At 42.2% G+C, this 24,409-nt stretch overlaps 1 protein-coding gene across 2 annotated transcripts in view; it reads left to right on the forward strand.

Moving 5' to 3' along the window:
- The window catches only part of EPHA4 (EPH receptor A4), a 162,948-nt gene that overhangs the window by 47,316 nt on the left and 91,223 nt on the right, over positions 1 to 24,409 (forward strand). For both annotated transcript variants that reach the window (XM_040228232.1, XM_040228231.1), the window contains exon 4: positions 18,464 to 18,619. In XM_040228232.1, coding sequence (XP_040084166.1) covers positions 18,464 to 18,619 — 156 coding nt within the window. The remainder of the gene's footprint in view (positions 1 to 18,463; positions 18,620 to 24,409) is intronic.

The raw sequence follows: 24,409 nt of genomic DNA on the forward strand, positions 1-24,409 counted from the left end.
TGGACCTGATTACCATCCCCAAAGAGACCATTGTGTTCGCAGGTGGTATTGTGTCATCTGCGCTGGGAGCCATGGCCCAGTCTGCTCAGGTGGTTCTAGACATGACTCATGTAGAAGGACAGAGACAAGGGGGAAACCAAGATTTGCTCCTTATGTCACTTGTTTGGTATCTTAAGTTCACACCCAGGAATATTTTGTGACCACAGTGAAGAAAACAGTGAGTCCTTTATGTCACTCACTTGGAACCCAAGCACTGATCCCAGCTCCTCTGCCCCCACCCCAGTCCAGGTCACCGTCATCTCTTCCTGGTCTCCCTCAACAGCCTCCTTACTGGTGACCCTGCTTCTACTGGTGCTTCCTACCTCCCACCTCCCATGTATGCATGCTGCTGCTGCTAAGTCACTTCAGTCGTGTCCGACTCTGTGCAACCCCGTAGACAGCAGCCCACCAGGCTCCCCCGTCCCTGGGATTCTCCAGGCAAGAACATTGGAGTGGGTTGCCATTTCCTTCTCCAATGCACAAAAGTGAAAAGTGAAAGTGAAGTCACTCAGTCGTGTCCAACCCTCAGCGACCCCATGGACTGCAGCCGTCCAGGCTCCTCCATCCATGGGATTTTCCAGGCAAGAGTGCTGGAGTGGGGTGCCATTTCCTCCTCCAAGGGATCTTCCTGACCCACAGATTGAACCCATGTCTCTTACGTCTCCTGCATTGGCAGGTGGGTTCTTTACCACTGAACCACTGGGGAAGCCCTCAGTACACCAGCTCTAAGCCCCTTCTCCACCACTACCGCCCATCCCTTTTACTTCACCATTTTGTTCCCCTGTAATTATGTTAATATGTGCACCACTGGAGTGGGTGCTTTTTCACAGTACATACCCCCCATCCATCCTCCCCTTCCTGTGCCAGGCATATGTAGCTGCTCAACTGTACATGTGGAGTGAGTAACATTGACCCACAAGCTTTCTTTTCTTCATTCTCTTTTCTGATTTAAGTAAGTGGAAAAAAGCACACAGGGATACTCAGAAATCTCTGCTAGGAGAGGTAAGAGAAAATTCAGTAAACAGTTTAAAGTTATGGGGACTTCCCTGGTGGAGTGATTGGGACTTCAGCTTCAAATGCAGGGAGTGTGGGTTCAGTTCCTGGTCGGGGAGCTAAAATAAAGATCCCACATGCCTCTAGGCCAACCCCCGCCCCCCGAAAACCCAGACATAAAACAGGGACCATATTGTAACAAATTCAGTAAAGACTTTAAAAATGATCCACATCAAAAAAAATCTTAAAAAAAAAGAGCTTAAAGTTATGAATTTATGGGGAGAAGTTGTTTAGATAAGCCCATAACACAGCCTCTCACTCATATTCTCATGGCTGGTAAGTGGCCGAGCTCAGGTACTGAGTTCAATGGCAGAGCCCTCATCAGGCCTGGAAAGGAAGGTAAATATTCTGAACTCATCTGCTGAACAGCCTTTGAACCAAATTGTAAATTACTTTAGTGTGTATTAAAACAAGGCTTCCCTGGTGGCTCAGATGATAAAGAGTCCTCCTGCAGTGCAGGGGATATGGACTCAATCCCTGGGTCGGGAAGATACCCTGGAGAATGGAGTGGCTACCCACTCCAGTATTCTTGCCAGGAGAATCCCATGGGCAGAGGAGCCTGGTGCTTGGCAGTCAGAATCATTGTGTCTATCAGATCGCAGGAGGAGTATAGACATAGAACTTTAGAAGTTTAAAAAGAGACTTTATAAATTATGTAGTCTGGTATCCTCAGAGGAAACGGAGGCCCAGAGACCTTCAGTTGGTGAATGCTGGGACTGGAATCCAGGCCTGGTCCCCCCACAGCCTGGCCTTTGGACTCGCTTCATGCACTTCTGCATAGGCTAGGAATGAATTTCCCGTCGTGTTTCTGACATAGCAAATGTAACCTTGACATAGCCGTGAGGAGAAAAGATTCGTTTTGTTCATGGAGATGATCACCCACCTGCTGAATTTTTTTAATGCTTTCCTTTTTTTCCTCTTCTGGGAGGAGGATTTATGACTTCATTTTTTTTTTTTTTTTAACGTCTTCAAATCTGGACCTCATTCAGAATGATTCTGCCTCAGGGCTAGGAAAAAGTTTTCTATTCTAATAAATAAAATACAGCTTTTCTCCTGGTCTCAGCTTTCCAGACACAAAACTGATCTACTGTTGACAGCTGTTCCGGGGGACTTTTAATGATTTTCAACTGTTTTGTGATGTACAGAAAGAAAGTGTAATTAGTAAGGAAATTAAACTATTTCCCCAAATCCAGGTTGGCTCCAGTCTTATAAATATCTATAGAATCCTAACAAAAGGTTTGTTTCCCATGCTGCTTATAATCATTTTTAAAAGTTACTCCAGAAATTTGTTTTAGATCAATAAGGACTTTTGTCTGTCTGAAATGAATTTAGGTTATGTTGGTAAAATTCAATTCTTTTGTATTTGTCAATAAACCTGATTTGTTCTATTCCTGGCTTTAAATGGGTTAATTCTCACTGTCACCCCATCTATATGTTACACACAAGAGTTGTCCCACTCTTTCCTCATGACCCAGCACTGTGGGAACTTGTCAGCATCATAGTCTTGTTTTTGTTTTTATTAGCATCAGTTTTCATCGTGATTACCTGTGTTTGATATTTGGGATGAGATACAAACAGATTATGACTTCTGTTTCCCCTGGCATTCTTGCTGGTGATTTATAATTTATACCTGGAAGAGATTTACTGACCTAACTGATAATCCTTCCCAACATAAGATAAGCACTCATATAAGTCATCTGTGTAAGTCAGATGCACTTGAAAGGGACAAAGAATTCACCTGCAAGCACTTTTGGCGTCTTGCCCTTTCCCATGAATTCAAACTGATGACAGAGAAAGCTGAGTCTGCCAAAACACTTTCAGCCAAAGAACCTCCCAGAACCCCCGGAGGGTGGGGCCTACCTGACCTGTCACACTGTAAGGAGGACCTGGAAACTGGCCCTTACCAGCCCCACCTGCCGTACTGTAAGGACCATATCCTGTAAAGGAGGTCTGCTCTTTGTGCTTTAACTGGAGGAGATTTGATGAAAGCAAAGAGATTGTCCCAGTGCTGTGGAGCTCAGATCTGTGAACATGCAGCTTTGCTGCTTCCCTTTTGTCCGAGTGGTCCTGTGGAAAACCCAGAGGTGAGCCCAGGCCAGTTGTTAGGTCTTCGTTGCCCAGGTGGATGCACGTGGGCTCTCCCTATTAAGTTACGTATTCCTGCTAGAAATTCAAACTGATTTCTTGGGACCCTGATCTGTCAACCTGGTGTGTTCAAAAACCATTAGATAAGTGATCAAATCCATCCCATCCCCCGCCCTGCAGCTTGCAGGAATATAACTGAGTCAGTGGGACACTACCCGATTAGAAAGTATAGTGCTAGTACACTATTTTATCCTGTGGGACTCTAGTTGCTTTACAATGTTGTGTTAGTTTCTACTGTTCAGCAAAGTGAACCACCACACGTATATGTATACCCCATCTTCCTTGGATTTCCTTCCCATTTAGGTCACCACGGAGCATTGTGTAGACTTCCCTGTGCTATATAGTAAGTTCGCATTGGTTATGTATTTTCTATGTAGTAGTGTGTAAATGCCAATCCCAGTCTCCCAATTCATCGTACCTCTCTTTCCCCCTTGGTATCCATATGTTTGTTCTCTATGTCTGGGTCTCTATTTCTGCTCTCCAGATAATTTCATCCATACTATTTTTCTAAATTCTACATGTATATGTTAATCTGTGATATTTGTTTTTTGCACTATTCTGTATAATAGTGAAGTCATGGTTCCTGCTCTGATCTCTCATATTGTTCGTGAAGTGAAGGGAAGTGAAGTCGCTCAGTCGTGTCCGACTCTTTGCGACCCCATGGGCTGTAGGACTACCAGGCTCCTCTGTCCGTGGGATTTTCCAGGCAATAGTCCTGGAGTGGATTGCCATTTCCTCCTCCAGGGGATCTTCCCAACCCAGGGATCGAACCCGGGTCTCCTGCATTGTAGACAGACACTTTACCATCTGAGCCACCAGGGAAGTCCCATATTCTTTGTATGCATGTTTTTTTTGGTGCGGTATACATAGCCCATAAATTTCACGTAGTCTAAACTAGGCCTCTAGAAGGAGTTCCTTGGGATTTTGTTTTTGTTCTCCTCAGATGTGAGCAGTGTTGAAATAGTTAGACATCTATAATATTCAATTCTGGCAGATAGTTAAATAAAATCATTGATCTACTATATGCAATGCCAAAAACAAAACAACTGTTTAACCCAATCATATCCATTCTGCATAAATCCCTTTTTAGTCATGAGTACTCAGAATTTTAAAACTCCCTCAAAAAATATTCAGTACAATACAATAATATTCTAGAGGTAAATGTGACGAGACCCACAATCAAAAACCTCAGCAGAGAATTGTAATGCGTCGGTAATAACTGCAATGGTGAATCTTGTAAAGCTTCTTTTTCTTCCTCTTCTTCTGAGCTCCTCTGGCCCCGTCAACATAACAAAAAAGACGAGGGGGCACTGAGCAGTTATTACTGTAGTCATTTCAGCCACATAAATCATGATTTGTGACAATTCAGGCTGGCAAGTCGTTTGGATGACAATGACTGGCAACGCTGTCGGAGTTAATCAAATGATTATTTAACGTGTGTTTCTCTCGGTCTGGCCTTGGCTTTGGAACATATTTCATTCATTCCCTTATAACCTTTGCTTCTAAATGGAGAAACAGCAAGTGTAGGATGTACATTGAGTTAATGAGAGAATCCCTACCTGGGCTGTGATCCCCCTAAAAAGAGGGGACTTGTCTAAATCAGTCGGATAAAAACTTAGAGTGCCCACCACCATGATCTGTCCCTGGCTAGCAGTCACTAAGTCTTGTTTTATTTTCTTCTGGGTAGAACCAACTTTGTGACCAAACTCTTTTTCTTTCAGGAACACTCTGCTTAAAGGGTCACCCGTTCTTATAGACGCAGTCTTTCTACTCAAGTTCCTTCTATAAGCAGATAGTCTTGGGTTAGCTGCATAGGAAAGGCCCCCGTAAAGGATGCCCTCTACCAGAAAGCATCATTGAGACGGGAGTGTGAGCCATGGTCTGCTCCCTTCCTGAAGGCAACAGCTTCACATTTCCCAACCCTGTTGCACTTAGTGTGTGCTCAACAAATACTTGCTATCAGTGTTACTAATACTGTTATTATAAAGGCTTAACAAAAGTATTATAATAATAATAAATAAATGTTTGTTTGAACATGAATGGTCAAATGAATGTTCATACCTACTAATGGGTGACTTTTTTACGTAATGATTCAAGTGTTAAATTCAGACGCTGTAGTGTGAGGAGTGCAAGAAAACATAGCTGCTTCCTTTATTCAGTGCTCTGACCTTGTATTTGAAATCAGTGGATGTGTAATGAACCACTAGTCTTTATGTACCCCAAATATCAAGGGGCAAAGAAGGCAATAGCACAACTCATTGAAAAGGTGGTCCTTCTTAGAAATGCCAGGGGTAATCAAGTTCAGTGTTAATGGCTTCAGAGTCGCATGTCATCACTGTGATTAATGTATGATCAGTGGTGAGGATGGAGCATTATATAGTAGCATTTATTGCTGCTCTATAAACCCATATATTTTCAGTAATTTTATATTCAAGTTCAAGGCAGGGATTACGTGTTTTTAAAAACACAGTTAGGGAATTCCCTGGCATCCAGTGGTTAGGACTAAGCTTCTTCACTGTTAGGGCTCAGGTTCAGTCCCTGGTTGGAGAACTAAGATCCCACAAGCTGCATGCTCAGCAGTAAAGAATCCGCATGCCATTGCAAGAGACTCGGGTTCTATCCCTAGGTCAGGAAGATCCTTGGAGAAGGAAATGGAAAATTGCTCCAGTATTCTTGCCTGGGAAGTCCCATGGACAGAAGAGCCTGGCTGGTTATAGTCCATGGCGTTGCAAGTAGTTGGGCATGACTGTGACTAAACAATGACAACATAATGATAATAATAAAAAGTAAAAACATAATTACACCCTTTCTACATTTAGTTTATCTTCCATATTTGGTTTTCTTGATATTTTTTCTTTATATTATGGATGGTTTTTACCTTACACTTGTTTCCTTTCTTAAACTTTTGTGCACGTGTTCTCAGTTGCTCAGTCATGTCCGACTCTTTACAAACCCATGGGTGCTAGCCCGCCAGACTCCTCTGTCTGTGGAATTTTCCAGCCAAGAATACTGGAGTGGGTTGCCATTTCCTCCTCTAGGGGATCTTCCCAACCCAGGGATTGAACTCACATCTCCAGCATCTTCTGCATTCGCAGGCAAATTCTTTACCACTGAGCCACCTGGGAAGCCCCAATATAAACTTTTATATATTCGAAAAGTAAGAAATAAGAAAGACTTATCAAAATAAATCTTTCAAGTTCTGCTCAACACACTCATATGTATATCTTCAATAAATTTGGAACAATAAATTGAAAAGAAATCAATCTTTAATCTCAAATTTTACCAAAGAAAGTCACAGTTGTTGATATGTGAAATTTAGTTTGAAATAAAAAGAAAATATCCACAAAATTTGTAGAGCTCTGGGGATTAGATTGTTTCCTTGAAACAGTCTAATTGTTTTTGAAGGCAATATTGAAATCTATGATTTTTTTTTTAAACATAGCAAATGTTCAGTGTCTTAAGGGGGAGCATAAGAACAAAGGATAGAGGTGAGAATAAAGAATCTTTATTTGACAAACTACATATTAAATATGTATGTAGTAATTTGCATAGTTTGCATGCTGCCTCTATTTTAACATTGTTGTCCCCTGTAAAGTTGAAATAACTTACTTGTGTCTAGCAGTTCTCTGCTCTGATTTATTATAAATACATATTAATAACTCACATCTTAGAAAATTGTAAAGGTCAAGCTAAAGTTTCTAGCTTCAATGTGATCAATTCTGGTAGTAACCTCTAGGCTTTAAGATTAGAATAGATTCTAGTCTCTTTCAAAAATACTGAAGCCCTCCATTTGTCCTATCAGTCAAGTCACTTACATCTAAATTTGGAAGCCTAACTGCCTTTGTTGGAGCCCTTAACAGTTCTCCCCTGAGAGAGAATCCCAAACTGATACCGCCAAAGATTAGAGCTAGCAGCCTTCATCTGAGTCAGTTCCTTTACAGGTATTCAGAGGAGGGCTTCTTCTAAGCAGTTTCTGGTAGTGGAATTATGCCTTATGCTGAGTCTACTAATTAATTTTCTTCTCCTCCGTGTTTGTCTTCTTTGGAACTTCTGCTGTTCACACTGAATCCCAGCAAATTCACCGAAGAGAAATAGCTCCTCAAGTAATTAGACTGTCTGTTTTTGAGGCAGGCAGGGAAAATAATAAGTCATTTCTCTATTGCATTCTTTTTGCTTGTGTTCAATAATTTTTATGGAGTTAATTTAAATTTAGCAGGCTTTATGTGAACTTGCTTCTAGAGGATTTATTGCATCTTATGTGAAAACCGTCCACGACTGACATTTTAGAATTACCTACCTATTTATGGGATTATACTGCATTCTTTTCTCAAAAGAGCAAGTCAATTTTTGGTGTAGATTTTTCTGTCGTTTTTTCCCCCCTCTTTGTCTATTTTTATGAAAGCTAACTCCAAGGTAGGAGTGGAAACAATGGAAGGAAATAGAGGGTAGAAAATAGGACGGAACTGTGGTTTGCTGTAGATCATCTGCCTCATCAACTATTGATAGAAAAAAGAAACCTCAAAACCCAACTCAGTGATTTACTTAATTTAAAAATGTGTTTACCTATTTTTAAAATAAAATGATCTTGTCCAAATAAGCTGCCAATGCTATGAGCCAGAATTCAATCCAAGGTTTTCCATGTCATGTTAACAAGGGAAATAAAACACTGAACATGTTCTCTCACAATGGTTTTGAAATTATATCCAGTTCTATTAAAAAAGAGACAAAAACTGGAGTTTGATATATTTATTATATGTTTTTAAATGTATGGATTGTCTGCACCTTTGCAGCCTGTTACATCCTACTTTGGTATAAGTTACCCTTTTAATGAGCAGTTAATACACACTGGACATTGCACTTTACTTCATATTTATTATCTCACTTAATCAGCACATCAACCCTCAAATCAGGCTGCATCCCTTTCTTAAACCATTGGTACAAAAGAATAAACTTTCTATTAATCATCTTACCTCCCAGTAGGGTAATTTGACTAATTTGACTCAGTACTAGATTAAGGACATTTACTTTTAATTTGGTTTTCCAGGAAGGTTTTTGAAAGGCAGTGTTTGGGGTGACTGCTGCAGGGTGTATGGCTTTCTTCTGATTGGTTAGTGGTGAGGTAGTGTTCCAGGAATCATAATTATTAACTTTTTGATTCCAATCAGGCTGGGGTCTCTGGAGTTCCTGTTTCCCATCTGGGTGGGGACCTGAGTTCCTAAAGAACTCAGAGATGTCTATCCAATGGTCCTGTATAGCCCTGGAGGAGGAACCTGGGCTCTGTCTTATCTCTGAACTATTGTTCAAGTAATTTTGCTCAATTGCCTTCCCTTTGCCTCTGCATTCTATCATGTCTCAGATTAGTAGCTGCTTGGAACTCCAGGAGACACTGCAGGACAACAGATCTAGGAACCTTGGATTCCAGGCTTGATCCTGGCAGCTGCAGAAGGAGTGGAGTGGTCAAGTTATTCATCTCAAAAATGAATATGTTGCACTACATTTAATGTTGACAAAGTGTGACCCCAGATCTGACACCTGTTTTTATGGTCTAAGAGCTAAGAATGATTTTTATAGATGGCATTTGCAATTGATTTAATAATAAGGAAAACTTTCTTTGAACCCCAATTGTGTAAAATATCCCTCCAGTTAGGAATTCCATTCTCATGAGCAAATAGCACTTAATCGTTACTATTATATTTTGAATTCTATCAGTAAAAACTTGTAAAAATTTCTCAGAATTTTATCTTGTTATATGAGTACCTTCTTAATATCCTTGGTCTTCCCCTTGGCCTGCAAAGCCTAAATTATTTACTATCTAGCTCTTTACAGGGCTTCCCAGCTGGTTCAGTGTAAAGAATCTGCCTGCCGTTACAGGAGACACAGGAGACTCAGGTTCGATCCCTGGGTGGGGAAGATCCCCTGGAGGAGGAAATGGCAACCCACGCCAGTATTCTTGCCCAGAGAATCCGATGGGCAGGGCAGCCATGGTTTTGCAAAGAATCGAATGCGACTGAGCGCGCAGGAGGGCTCTTTACAGAGATGTTTGCCTACTCCTGGATTAGATGATCAGGAAATTTTCTTAAAATAGTCTATTCAAAGATGTATCAGGAAAACCAGTTGTGGAAGGCAGATGACTGGACGTTGTGGTTTTGCCACTGTTTTGCTATTTTTTAATGAAATAGAGTCAGGTGGTCCCAAAGCATAGCCCCATTTCCCTGTAACAACTGCATCTTTACCTATAGCTTTCAAAAGCATGAGAAGAGATTTATATGCCTGATTTATAGGTTCAACACACTGCCTAGGTTAGAAAAGCAACCTTGCCTTGGGCACATCTTTAACCTCTCTGCCTCAGTTTTCCCACCTGTACTGTGGGGGGATCTGTTAATGTTCACAGCTTCCTCAAAGATGGCTGGAGATTGCACAGTTTAGCAAAAATCTGAAAGCAGAAACCCTCTTTCCCACTGCTATCCACTACTAAGTCACTTCAGTTCAGTTCTGTCTCTCAGTCGTGTCCGACTCTTTGCCACCCCATGAATCGCAGCACGCCAGGCCTCCCTGTCCATCACCATCTCCCGGAGTTCACTCAGACTCATGTCCATCGAGTCTGTGATGCCATCCAGCCATCTCATCCTCGGTCGTCCCCTTCTCCTCCTGCCCCTAATCCTTCCCAGCATCAGAGCTTCCAGTGAATCAACTCTTCTCATGAGGTGGCCAAAGTGCTGGAGTTTCAGCTTTAGCAACATTCCTTCCAAAGAAATCCCAGGGCTGATCTCCTTCAGAATGGACTGGTTGGATCTCCTTGCAGTCCAAGGGACTCTCAAGAGTCTTCTCCAACACCACAGTTCAAAAGCATCAATTCTTCGGCGCTCAGCCTTCTTCACAGTCCAACTCTCACATCCATACGTGACTACTGGAAAAACCATAGCCTTGAGTAGACGGACCTTAGCCGGCAAAGTAATGTCTCTGCTTGTGAATATACTGTCTAGGTTGGTCATAACTTTTCTTTCAAGGAGTAAACGTCTTTTAATTGCATGGCTGCAGTCACCATCTGCAGTTATTTTGGAGCCCAAAAACATAAAGTTTGACACTGTTTCCACTGTTTCCCCATCTATTTCCCATGAAGTGATGGGACCGGATGCCATGATCTTCGTTTTCTGAATGTTGAACTTTAAGCCAACTTTTTCGCTCTCCTCTTTCACTTTCATCAAGAGGCTTTTTAGTTCCTCTACACTTTCTGCCATAAGGGTGGTGTCATCTGCATATCTGAGGTGATTGATATTTCTCCTGGCAATCTTGATTCCAGCTTGTGCTTTATCCAGCCCAGCGTTTCTCATGATGTACTCTGCATAGAAGTTAAATAAGCAGGGTGACAATATACAGCCTTGACGTACTCCTTTTCCTATTTGGAACCAGTCTGTTGTTCCACGTCCAGTTCTAACTGTTGCTTCCTGACCTGCATACAGATTTCTCAAGAGGCAGGTCAGGTGGTCTGGGATTCCCATCTCTTTCAGAATTTTCCACAGTTTACTGTGATCCACACAGTCACAGGCTTTGGCTTAGTCAATAAAGCAGAAATAGATGTTTTTCTGGAACTCTCTTGCTTTTTCCACGATCCAGCGGATGTTGGCAATTTGGTCTCTGATTCGTCTGCCTTTTCTAAAACCAGCTTGAACATCAGGGAGTTCATGGTTCACATATTGCTGAAGCCTGGCTTGGAGAATTTTGAGCATTACTTTGCTAGCATGTGAGATGAGTGCAATTGTGAGGTAGTTTGAGCATTCTTTGGCATTGCCTTTCTTTGGAATTGGAATGAAAACTGACCTTTTCCAGTTCTGTGGCCACTGCTGAGTTTTCCAAATTTGCTGGCATATTGAGTGCAGCACTTTCACAGCATCATCTTTCAGGATTTGAAATAGCTCAACTGAAATTCCATCACCTCCACTAGCTTTGTTCCTAGTGATGCTTTCTAAGGCCCACTTGACTTCAAATCCCAAGATGTCTGGCTCTAGATTAGTGATCACATCATCATGATTATCTGGGTCATTAAGATCTTTTTTGTACAGTTCTTCGTGTATTATTGCCACCTCTTCTTAATATCTTCTGCTTCTGTTAGGTCCATACCATTTCTGTCCTTTATCAAGCCCATCTTTGCATGAAATGTTCCCTTGGTGTCTCTAATTTTCTTGAAGAGATCTCTAGTCTTTCCCATTCTGTTCTTTTCCTCTATTTCTTTGCATTGATCGCTGAAGAAGGCTTTCTTATCTCTTCTTGCTATTCTCTGGAACTCTGCATTCAGATGCTTATATCTTTCCTTTTCTCCTCTGCTTTTTGCCTCTCTTCTTTTCACAGCTATTTGTAAGGCCTCCCCAGACAGCCATTTTGCTTTTTTGCATTTCTTTTCCATGGGCATGGTCTTGATCCCTGTCTCCTGTACAATGTCACAAACCTCATTCCATAGTTCATCAGGCACTCTATCAGATCTAGTCCCTTAAATCTATTTCTCACTTCCACTGTATAATCATAAGGGATTTAATTTAGGTCATACCTGAATGGTCTAGCGGTTTTCCCTACTTTCTTCAATTTGAGTCTGAATTTGGTAATAAGGAGTTCATAATCTGAGCCACAGTCAGGTCCTGGTCTTGGTTTTGTTGACTGTATAGAGCTTCTCCATCTTTGGCTGCAAAGAATATAATCAGTCTGATTTTGCTGTTGCCCATCTGGTGATGTCCATGTGTAGAGTCTTCTCTTGTGTTGTTGGAAGAAGGTGTTTGCTATGACCAGTGCATTTTCTTGGCAAAACTCTATTAGTCTTTGCTCTGCTTCATTCCTCATTCCAAGGCCAAATTTGCCTGTTACTCCAGGTTTTTCTTGACTTCCTACTAAGTCACTTCAGCTTCGTCCAACTCTTTGTGACCCCAAGGACTATAGCCTTCTAGGCTCCTCTGTCCATGGGATGTTCCAGGCAAGAATACTGGAGTGGGTTGCCATTTCCTTCTCCAGACAGTCTTCCCAACCCAGGGATCGAAGGCATGTCTCTTACGTCTCTTGCAGCAGCATTGGCAGGCAGGTTCTTTACTGCTAGCACCACCTGGGAAGCCCAGAAACCCTCTTTAGAGACCTCATTTTATTTTTGTTTTCATATTTTTAAACTTTTATTTTTGTATATATTTTTCTTTTCTTTTGGCTGTGCTGTGTGGCATGCAGGATCTTAGTTCCCTGACCAGGCATTGAACCCTTTGTCCCTGGCACTGGGAGCACACAGTCTTAACCACTAGACCACCAAGGAAGTCCCCGGAAGCTTTGTATGACAGATTTCTTTCCTCTTGAGAAATCCTCTTAGTCGTATAATATACAGTTTAACAAGTGAATCAATTAATCTGAAACTAACTTGGTAACAATAGCTTCCCTGGTGGCTCAGTGGGTAAAGAATCTGCCCACAGTGCAGGAGACTCGGATTCAATCCCTGAGTCAGAAAGGTCCCCTGGAGAAGGGAATAGCTACCCAATCCAGGATTCTTGCCCAGAGAATCCCATGGACAGTGAAGCCTGGTGGGCTACAATCCATGGGGTCCCAAAGATTCGGACACATCTGAGTGACTAACGCTTTCACTTTCAACTTGGTAATGGCCATTACTTAACTTTGATATATTTAAAACAAATCCCTAAGCATATTGAAGCTACTGTATATTCAGTACACAAAAGGCAGAACTTCCTGTAGTACAGGTCTCCATGCGTGCACGCTCTGTCGATTCAGTCATAGCCTATCCCTTCTCCAGCAGATCTTCCGGACCCAGAAATCTATCCGGGGTCTCCTACATTGCAGGCAGATTCTTTACCAACTGAGCTTATCAGGGAAGCCCACAGGTCTGGAAGTGTGTGCCTAATGTCCCACCCACACGATGCAGTTAGAGGGACCCACACACCTCCCAGAGTGAAATGTTCCCCCAGAATCAGTTTGTATCAACGGCTCAGATTTCCCCAAGGGAGCCACTGTTGGAATTTCAGCTTTGACCTTCTGGAGACTCCAAATTAAAATGCAAATTCGTTACCTAGGAAGGTAATTTTTAACACATTAATGTTTATTTGTTAGTACTTTAGCACAAATTAGGTTTTTTTCAAATTAGCCAGCTGCCTAAGAGCAGTGCTTAAATAGAAGTGAATCAGCCTCCCAGAGGTGGGCTTAGGGTCAGGTTGAATAAAAGTCCTTGGGTGATGGTGTTAAATCCCCCACCACAGTCAGACCCCATCATTTGCAAGAGTCGCGCACTCTCACTTGCGCACGCGCGCGCGCACGCACGCACACACACGCACACACGCACGCACACACGCACACACACACACACACACACACACACACACACACACGAGACTTCATAGTCCAGACTCTAGCTTAACATTGCCCAATAGAAATATAGTATATGGGGTTTAGTAGCCAAATTCAAAAATGTGAAATTTAAAAGGTTAAATTAAACTTAATGGTATTTTATTTAACTTAGCGGAGAAGGAAATGGCAACCCACTCCAGTGTTCTTGCCGGGAGAATCCCAGGGACGGGGGAGCCTGGTGGGCTGCCGTCTATGGGGTCGCACAGAGTCGGACACGACTGAAGCGACTTAGCAGCAGCAGCAGCATTTAACTTAGCATATCCAGAATATTGCTTCAGTGTATAATCAATATAAAAATTATTGTTATTTCTCCTTTTTGAGTACTAAAGCTTTGAATTGTGTGTGTGTGTGTGTGTGCTGAGTCCAGTCTGACTCTTTGTGACCCCATGAACTAGCCCACCAGGCTCCTCTGTCCATGGGATTTCCCAGGCAAGAATACTGGAGTGGGTTGCCATTTCCTTCTCCAGGCAATCTTCCTGACCTGGGGATCAAACCCTTATCTCTTGCCTTTGAAATCTTGTGTGTATTTCACATTTGTTTGGACCAGCCACATTTCAAGTGCCCCCGGGGCCACCTGTGGCCAGTCATTACCTTATTAAACAGGGCAGCTTTGAAGGATGTGGACCTGGAAAGTGAGTCACAGTTATGTGACTGGTGAAGGTAGCAACCGGATGGCCTGGGGGTGAACAAATAGAAGATAGTACCACCTCTGTTCCCCCAGCACTCAATTATATCAATGTCACATTTTTGCTTGAAGTCAGTCATAACTTTGTATAACTACATGAAAATTTTTAGAAGAACCTGATGTTGACCCCACCACTTAACTGTGTGACCTTGGACCGTTACCCAAAACCCTCAATTGTTTCCTTTACCACATAGAAAATGAAAAGCTTCAATCTCGCAGGATTGTTGTGAAGATTAAATGAAATAATGCATGTAAACATTATAACTGTTCAATGAATGCTTGCTATATCATCACAATTGGTATGGTCATTAGCAAGTTTTTTTAAAATAGCTTAAAATATGAACTATAAAGGCAGTCAGGTACTATAAATCTTTCTGTATTTCTCTAAAAAGGAGAAAAATGACTAAATATTTATATGTAATGACTAGTTCCTTAAATTGAGTAGTACACCTTGTGTGTCTGTGCGTTAGTCCTTTAGTCGTGTCTGACTCTTTGTGACCCCATGGACTGTAGCCTGCCAGGCTCTTCTGTCCATGGAATTCTCCAGGCAAGAACACTGGAGTGGGTAGCCATTCTCTTCTCCAGGGAATCTTCCTGACCCAGGGATCCAACCCAAGTCTCCTGCACTGAAGGCATATTCTTTATCGTCTGAGCCACCAGGGAAATCCTTACTTCCTCTATACACTAAGAAATCCTGCAGATACTACCTTGCCTTAAGAACTATTTTGTTACTGTTTTTAAAGAAAAGTAGTTATATGTAAGTGCTGTATTCCACAAGGAAACGTGTACAGAAGATTATCCTGCTACTGCATGGTACTGGGTGAGCCAATGATAGAAAAGTTTTTGTTTCTCTTCTGCACTCTCATTTATTAATATCTTCTTTTATTTAAAGACAGCAGAAAAAAATTATTAAGGCAAAGCTAAAGGAAAAGAAAGCTTTGCATGGCATATGTGAACTCATTTTCCCACAATGGCATATATGAACTGTCCAGTAAAGGACTCCTTCTACTGCACCCCATCTAGTGAATCCTCACCAGCAAGAGGGCAGAAGAAGGAAAGCATCTCTTGGGTGTGCTCTCTCCAAACACACTTACCAAGTCACTGTCCTTCAAAACTGTAGTGGAATAGTTTCCACCTAAAAGAGAATGATGGAAAAGCATAGCACATGTCAATGCTTGCTATACACGTTTCATGGAGATTTTGTTTAGAATGGAAGATGTAGTATAGATTTTAAGATGCAAATAAGCGGTGAATAAACATGGGATGTACTTACACATTCATGCACCAAATGCTGCAAGGCTATGAACCACACAGAGCAAAGAAATGTACTCAGCCATCAATTTAGAAGGTCATTTTGAGTGTAGGCAGTGAAATGGCTGTGTGCATGAAAAACTACTACTATATTTTGAGAGATCCTTTCTAAGAATCCTGAAATATTAATAACATGGTCTTAATGTAGTTGAAGACAAAAGAATGTGTTAAGGGTAGCAAGGGTTGCTGAGAGTTGTACAATGACAATTTTGTGTTTTCTACTCTTGCTTATAAAAGCAAGAGGAAAAGAGAGTAAAAATAGTGTGTTTAAAGAACAGCAGCTTTCAATATCCCCAGTAGATATAAAATTCAGTATTCTTCAAATGAATTCACAAATACTTACTCTTGGTAACATTAATATACTAGCTTCAAGGAAACAGAAAAGAAGTATAAAATTGAAAACTCATTTCTTCCTTAAATGAACATGCATATACACAACTAATTTTTGAACTTTAAGAAATTCAGGACATCCTTCAATTTTATTTTTGTCAACTAGGAATTTAATTTTCTAACTGAAAGTATTCTTATCAGAATAGACATTGCGGAAGCAGCAACGCTTTTTTTCCTTAACAAGTTTTTAAATGTGTTCTGTTTTCACGTGGCAGTGAACTAGTCATAGACCAATTTTTTGTTTTCAACATTCCACTCCCATTTTAAGTTTTTACATTTGATGCCTGATAAAAGAATGTTCACGAGGATCAGTCAGGAACGTGGAAAGCTTTCCTCCAATATCCAGATGTGAACAAATAAAAGCAATTTATCGCTTTGGCCAGTCCCAGCCTGGAGCGACCAGTTTCCACAAGTTGCCTTTGTGGGCTGTGACTGACTGAGTGACATATGACCCAGTGAGTTTGTGTCAAGTTCAAGGAACCATTGTGTTTGAAGTGGGAAGGTCAATTTGAACCCTCAGTGCTTCTTCCTGCCAAAGCTGGAGTTTTTATTTTAATCGAAAATGCAGGGTCATCTTGAAGCGTGACCAGAAAGTACTTGCATGTTGAACCTTATCTAATGATGTGATGTGTATAAACTTGAGACAGCATAAATCTCAGCCACTGGGGCAACTTGTTTTTCTAAGATGCTCCGGTCCAGTGAAAGACAAAAGCAAATAAGGGAGAGATTGATCTCCGAGCGCTTTTATTGTCGGCGCTATACACATCATAAAGTTTTGGCTCGTTAAAGGAAGTTCCATAAACAACATTAGTTAATAATGGTGAAGTCACTGTGGACCTTTCTGGAGCTTCTGCTCAACTCCCTTTCCGCTTGCCTGTTAGCAGAGCATGATTAAGAAAATACCAACAGGATGTGCTGGAGGGAGGAACAGACTTCAACTGGAAGCCATACGGATGCTTGATGGATGAGTAACGGGATGGGGAATGTGGCCATATCTCTCAGAGAATCACACAGTTCTGTGGATCTCTTTTTCTTCTGGTTTGAGTAAAATCTGCTGATTGCTGGCACGGTCCGTCTCTTGCGGTGGTCACACTGATGGAAAAGGGCCTTCTCCCAGATGATATTTTTGATAGTATGGAAATACCCAAAGTATGTGATAAATGGAAAAAAAATTGAGAGTGAATCATACTGGAAAGATTGTGAGTAACTGTCACATTTTTAATGGTACCTCTGGTCTTATAAAATAACTGTATTTTTAATGGCCTTGTCACTGTGGGTTTAATACGGATGGTGTGGGTCAATTTTTTATGTGAGGTTGAGACTGATTTGGGAGGTGATCTTGAAGGGCATAGGGGAGAGAAAAAGGGAGAGCAAGACCCTGTTAATTATTTTTTATTGTGAGGTTTCCCAGAATTATTGAGGTTTTCCACATTAGTCAGAGCAGTCCTCAGTGTCAGCATGATGTTTATAAAGATGAAGTCATGGAAAGCGTGTCAGGTGTATGAGGAACTATACGGTCCATGTTTTCCGTACCAGTCACTTGGGCTGTGTGTGCAGAGGGAGGGAGGTGTTGAAAAATGGAGGAAGGGGAAAACAGGAGGGTTTTATGAAGTTGAAAATAAACACAGAGTATCTGCTGATCTTAAAAGAACCTTACCATATTATATTCCAAAATGTTCTGTGGGTAGTATATATTACTTTCCCCTGAAATCATGATCTACGTCTTACCAACTCTTTTACGCTTGGTTGCTTATGTTGGTCTTTCACTTTGGCTGTAATTAAGAAATAATCACCTACCAATTTTTGGTTGGCATTGAGCTACACTTCCAACTGGTTGGTTCAAGACCATGCTCTTAGATTCCATAGCATGGGGCCAAAAGTATAGGCTTTAGGGGCCGAACACTTGCAGTCAAAGCTGGTCCCTGACATTTACCAGATGCGTGGTCTGGTGCCGACAATTTACTGCTCAAAGCTGGTATTCCTCATTTCTAAGGTAAGGTTAATAACAGGGCCTGTGGAAATGGAGAGCTGTAAAGATCAAACAATGTTGTGCATATAAGCATGTAGGAAGCACTTGGGTAAACTTTAGGTGTGATTTTATTGATTCAACTGGTTTTAAGAAAATTTTTTTCATAGGGCTTTGCCACCTGACCAGTCATGTTAAAGACTGTTCAAGAGTGGTTGTTATCAACGAATATTTTGGGTTGTTTTACCTGCATCTCCAGCCAAATGCTCATTGTTGTTCAGTCACTCAGCTGTGTCTGACTCTTTGCGATCCCATGGACGACAGCACGCCAGGCTTCTCTGTCCTTCACCATCTCCTAGAGCTTGCTCAAACTCATGTCCATTGAGTCAATGAGATTAGCAAAAAATATCTCCTTCTGAATCAAGGAAGTGACATCTTGCTTTGCTTTGTTAACCGGGGGTTTATATTGGTTTGTTTTTTCTGCTTCCCTTTAGCTTGCAAAATCGGATATTACAAGGCCCTCTCCACGGATGCTGCCTGTGCTAAGTGCCCGCCACACAGCTACTCTGTCTGGGAAGGTGCCACGTCGTGTACCTGTGACCGAGGCTTCTTCAGAGCAGACAATGATGCCGCCTCCATGCCCTGCACCCGTAAGTTATACACTCATCTCCCATGTCTTAGATGCCAGCAGCTTCCATTACCATCATTGGGGCACTTGTCAGCCCTTCTCGCAGGATAAGGGTGCAGGGGGGCAAATGAAATCAAACGTGCGTCTTTTCTCACTCAGAGCAGGAGAAATGCTTAGGAAAAGAATAGCTCATTCTCACTGAGTTTGTTGCCTTCAGAGTGCACAGCTGCCAACAGACTAGTTTTTGTAGCAGAGATGGTATGTTCAGGGGTTGTGAGACAGTGTAATTAGAGCTGAGATGGGAATTTATAAATGGTTTTAACATGTCATCATGGACTCTTGGGAAGTTTGACAGCTGCAGGGGAAACCGGTAAAGGATGGGGTCACGTGTGGGCAGGTGGTTTCAGTTCTGTGTGCTGACCTCATGGCTTGCGATATCATTTCCCTTCACTACTTTTCTTCTTTCCTGATAGTTTTGTGTTCATAACATTTAGGCCTGGATCCTTGTGAATGCTTGTTGAATGATGGGCACTGAACCCACGCTGGGGTAAGGAATGAATGGGGTTGGCACCTTGGGATGCGAGGGAACAGAGGACTCTTTCTCACACTGTATATGGACAGTGGTCCTGAAGGTTACTATTGCTTTCATTCATACTCTGGGATTCATAAATACTGCAATGGCTATGACCTTGACCAGAAGAGGGAGTGATGGGCCTGGGTGCCCTTGTGTTCTCATTGGCCAAGTCTGTGTTTAGAGGGTCAGAATCGAGTGGCCAGGCACAGAGGCTTTGCACAGGTTTTGGCTTTGTTTCCCAGCCCACTGTTTAGTACCCAGGTGACTGTTGGAGCCTTTTAAGTCTCAGTCTCCTCATCTGTCAAATGGAGTAATAATAGTACCTCCTTCATGGTTGCTCCTACTCAACACCTTCACGTTGTTTATATACTGTGCAAAATGCATAAAATCATGCTACTTGATAGATTTTAGTTTTACTATCACTAAGACTTCCATTATTTTGTTTCTTAACTACCATATAGTCTACCTTGGCTGGCCTGGAAATAACACTGCAGACAGGAGTATTTTCTGGTTTGGAGATATTTGGGTCAGTGGTGGGGGCATTTTCTGGCCCAGTCAAGGACCACATTTAAAAGGAGCAGGTGGAGAAACTTCAGGGCAGTCCCAAATTTGTGCTGAGATTGCCCTACCCTCAGGAGTTCCTCAGAGAAGGCAATGGCACCCCACTCCAATACTCTTGCCTGGAAAATCCCATGGACGGAGGAGCCTGGTGGGCTGCAGTCCATGAGGTCGCTAAGAGTCAGACATGACTGAGTGACTTCACTTTCACTTTTCACTTTGATGCATTGGAGAAGGAGATGGCAACCCACTCCAGTGTTCTTGCCTGGAGAATCCCAGGGACGGGGGGAGCCTGGTGGGAGGCCGTCTATGGGGTCGCACAGAGTCGGACACGACTGAAGCGACTTAGCAGCAACAGCAGCAGCAGCAGCAGGAGTTCCTTTCATAACCAGAGATGATAGTAATTATAATCATGATAACAGCAACCTTTTTATCATCACATCCAGGTAATGTATTAGACACTTTCCATTAACCTTATCATAGGGCTCACAAGATAACAAATATATGAGATAGATATTATCTTCATTTTAGAGAGTAACTGCCAGCCCCAGCATCCACCCCAGCTGAGTGATGGCTCTGCAAGACCAGAAGACTCTTGCAGAGTTTCTATTTATTTGGAGGCACTTTTACCCCTCCCCTAGCTCAAGCTCAAACTTCCAGAAGGAAGGTTATTAGGGCCAGCCTTAGGTGTGAGCACAACTGGGCAAAGATTTCCTCATTTTTCTCTGTTCCTTCCATAGACTACCTGCTTTCCTGGATGCCAGGTCGATTTGACATGCTCCAGTCCCAGCCTTTTTCTTTTACAATCTAAATATCCTTCTCTAATGTTCCATTGTGTGAGAAAGCTTAATAATAAATTCTCCTCTGTCTCCAGTTGATTCTCCAATGATTCTCCAGTTGTGATTTTAGGTCACAGTGGCAAACTCAAAGGGAAACTCTGTGGGACAACAATGTGCTAATTGCCCTCATTTTGCATCATGCAGCCCAACTCCTACTTTTCAGACAGATAATGTCTTTCTCTAGGCCAGGGCTTGACTGTGTCATGAACCTCATAAAAGTCTCCTCTGATGGCAAGACAACGTAGCTTTTTCTCACAGGTGTTTTTAGTCTTATGATTCTGATCTGTTGTCTAGCATCCTAGGGGACCATGGGCCAATCACTTAATTCCTGCAGCTTACCATGTGGGAGTTTAGGGAGACCCCAAAAGTTGGTACATGCCTGAGTTACTGGCACATTTGCCATATGTGTGGGCTTCCCTGGTGGTACAGAGGTTAAAGCGTCTGCCTGCAATGTGGGAGACCTGGGTTCGATCCCTGGGTCGGGAAATCCCCTGGAGAAGGAAATGGCAACCCACTCCAGTATTCTTGCCTGGAGAATCCCATGGACGGAGGAGCTTGGTGGGCTACAGTCCACGGGTCGCAAAGAGTTGGACATGACTGAGCGACTTTACTTTCACTTGCCATATGTGTACAAGTGGTTTCTGAACCCTTGAAATTTTATGTTTTTGTAGGAATTAAATTGTCAGCTTTACCTTAACTATACAAATAAGAAAAGGAAAATATTGATTTTAGCCTGTGGGTAGATCTGAAAGTTTTAACACTAAAGTAACTTTTGCACTTTTCAGAGACTGGTTTCATCAATGAAAGAAAAATGGCTTTTTTTGTCATTGATAAGAGACCCATGAAAGTACCAAAGCAACATGTGAGTCTCTGACATTTTCCTAATGGGATCCTTGCGTTTGTTTCATCTCTGACTCTGAGTTAAGAGGAAACATGGTACTGATGTTAACACTGCACACTTGCGAGGCTATTTAATCTTTTCAAGCCCCAGTTTCAGTTCAGTTCATTCACTCAGTCATGTCAGACTCAATGCGACCCCATGGACTATAGCACACCAGGCTTCCCTGCCCATCACCAACTCCTGGAGCTTGCTCAAATTCATGTCCATTGAGTTGGTGATGCCATCTAACTATCTCATCCTCTGTCGTCCCCTTCTCCCACTTTCAATCTTTCCCAGCATCAGGGTCTTCTCCAGTGAGTCAGTTCTTTGCATCAGGTGGCCAAAGTATTGGAGTTTCAGCTTCAGCATCAGTCCTTCCAATGAATATTCAGGACTGATTTCCTTTCAGATGGACTGGTTTGATCTCCTTGCAGTCCAAGGAACTCTCAAGAGTCTTCTCCAACACTACAGTTCAAAAGTGTCAATTCTTTGGTGCTCAGCTTTCTTTATGGTACGACTCTCACATCCATACATGATGTGATGGGTCATGGAAAAGCCATAGCTTTGACTGGATGGACCTTTGTTGGCAAAGTGATGTCTCTGCTTTTTAATATACTGTCTAGATTGGTCATAACTTTTCTTCCAAGGCACAAGTGTCTTTTAATTTCATGGCTGCAGTCACCATCTGCAGTGATTTTGGGGGCCCAAGAAAATAAAGTCTGTCACTGTTTCCATTGTTTCTCCATTGTTTTCCCATTTGCCATGAAGTGATGAGACCGGATGCCATGATCTTAGTTTTTTGAATGTTGAGTTACAAGCCAGCATCAGAGGGCAGACAGAATGAAAGCCCCAGTTTACTCATCTGTAAAATGGGATTCCTCACTGATGACCTGTGGAGTCATTTTAAAAATTAAACAAGAAGATATTTGGAAAAGTCTGGCACAAAATAGGGATATAATAATTGTTTTCTTTTCTTTTATTCCCAGCTGGTCACTCCCTTCTCCAAAATACCTCCACAGCAGATGGCCCATGCATCTCATTGCCCCTCTAAAGAAATTTTCTCACTTGACTACGGTATTAAGCTACCAATGGCTGTATAGTACTCCAGAAGCCCTGGGGGGTAGGACTCAGACATTAGTATTTTCAAAAGTTGCCCTCCTCATTCTACTGTACAGACGAGGTTGAGATCACTCCTCTGTGAAGTTAAAATTTTAAGTTTTTTTTTTATTTGATAAATATTAACTACACAAAAGACTCTTAAGATTCTTTGAGATATGGCTAATCTGTGAGGTGACCATATTTTGCTAATGGATAGACTAGTGAATTAACCAGCAGAATTAGAATCCATTCTGACCTGTTCCTCTTCCTCTAGATTTCTCCCATCCTGGTGAATAGTAGACCTGCATTATCCAGCATATTAGCCACTAGGCCTGTTTTAATTGGCACGTTGCAAAGACTCAATAGCTACATGTCGTGAGCACTGAATGGCACTGCTAGAAAATATTTCTGCCATCACAGAAAGTTCCAGTGGACAGACAGTATGGTAGCAGATTTTTTAATAGAGAAGACAGTGGGAGTTTCTCAGAGAATCTTTTGTTCAAATAACCCGTAAAATGAAGCCCTTCCCCTTTGCCCCACCCCCAGGTTTATTGGCTTCTCTTGACAAGATGTGGGGATGGAAAGGAACATAAACATCAAGGATCCTTTCAAAGTGATTTCAGCCTCTAATCAGCTCTTCCCAGTTGGTTAAGCCAGGTGACAAACCCAATTCCCTTGCGCTGACAGCCATGGTAATCAGGGACCTTCTTTTGTTCATTATGCTGTCTTTAACCCCAACATTCTTATGCAGCCCTGCGTTTAGTGATCGCTCACTGTGACGGCACACTAATGAAGAAATAAAACACACTCTCTGAGACTCATTCTTCTAGCCAAAGAAAGAGACTGCTCCACTGGCTTGTAAAATCAGGTTTTTGTTCACTTGGCGAATGATTAGACCAGGTGAATACAAGTCGTATTGGCTAATTTAGAAGGAAACGCCTAAGACGTTCTTCACACCATCAGCATTGCTGGAAACCTTCAGAGAATTTAATGGCGAATAAACTTTATCTCTTGGAGGACTTTTTGACTAAAGCCTCTGGTTAGGTGGACATAAATGGCTATGAGTGAGATAGGCAGGGTTTCAATGGAAGCATCATATAATTCAAGAAAATAATCCATTCCCATCCATCCAATCCATGGGATTCTACTCCATGCCATTAGAATAGAGTTTTAACAATGCTTCTTAAAGGTGAATGTGCATAGAAATCATGTGAAGTCACCTAAGAATTGGTTGGAGAGGTCAAGTCTGACTTTCTGCATTTCTCACAAGTCCCCGGATGCTGCCGTTGTGGTGGACTGTCTTTGTTTTGTTGTTTAGTCACTAAGTCATGTCCAACTCTTGGTGACCCCATGGACTATAACCTGCTGGGCTTCTCTGTCCATGGAATTCTCCAGGCAAGAATACTGGAGTGGGTTGCCATTTCCTTCTCCAGGGGATCTTCCTGACCCAAGGATAGAACCCAAATCTCCCGCAATGACAGACAGGTTCTTTACCGTTCAGCCACCTGGGGAGCCTGGACCGTCTTTAGGCAGTAGGACTTTAGAGCCTCCATGATGGATCGCACACGATGGGAGAGGTGCTCTTCACTGCCTGTCACTTACAGGCCATTTCTTTCGTTCAGTGCTAGCTCTAGTGGAGATATTTCAAAGGTTATGAACATTCTCCCTTAATGGAAACTGAGTACTTCCTTTGTCCCTCAGATGCAGAAAATCTCCTGGTTTGGAGTTGCATAAATCAAACACGGGCACTGTAGTCTCCACATGTTACTAGGTTACAGCCAAAGAGTGGAAATGTCAGTCTTCTCAGACACACGTATCAGTTAAAAAGTCGACAGGGTTTTTGGTGACTTTGCCAGCAAGACA

The sequence above is a fragment of the Oryx dammah genome, unplaced genomic scaffold (genome assembly GCF_014754425.2).
Source record: "Oryx dammah isolate SB20612 unplaced genomic scaffold, SCBI_Odam_1.1 HiC_scaffold_27, whole genome shotgun sequence".
Classification (NCBI taxonomy): Eukaryota; Metazoa; Chordata; class Mammalia; order Artiodactyla; family Bovidae; genus Oryx; species Oryx dammah.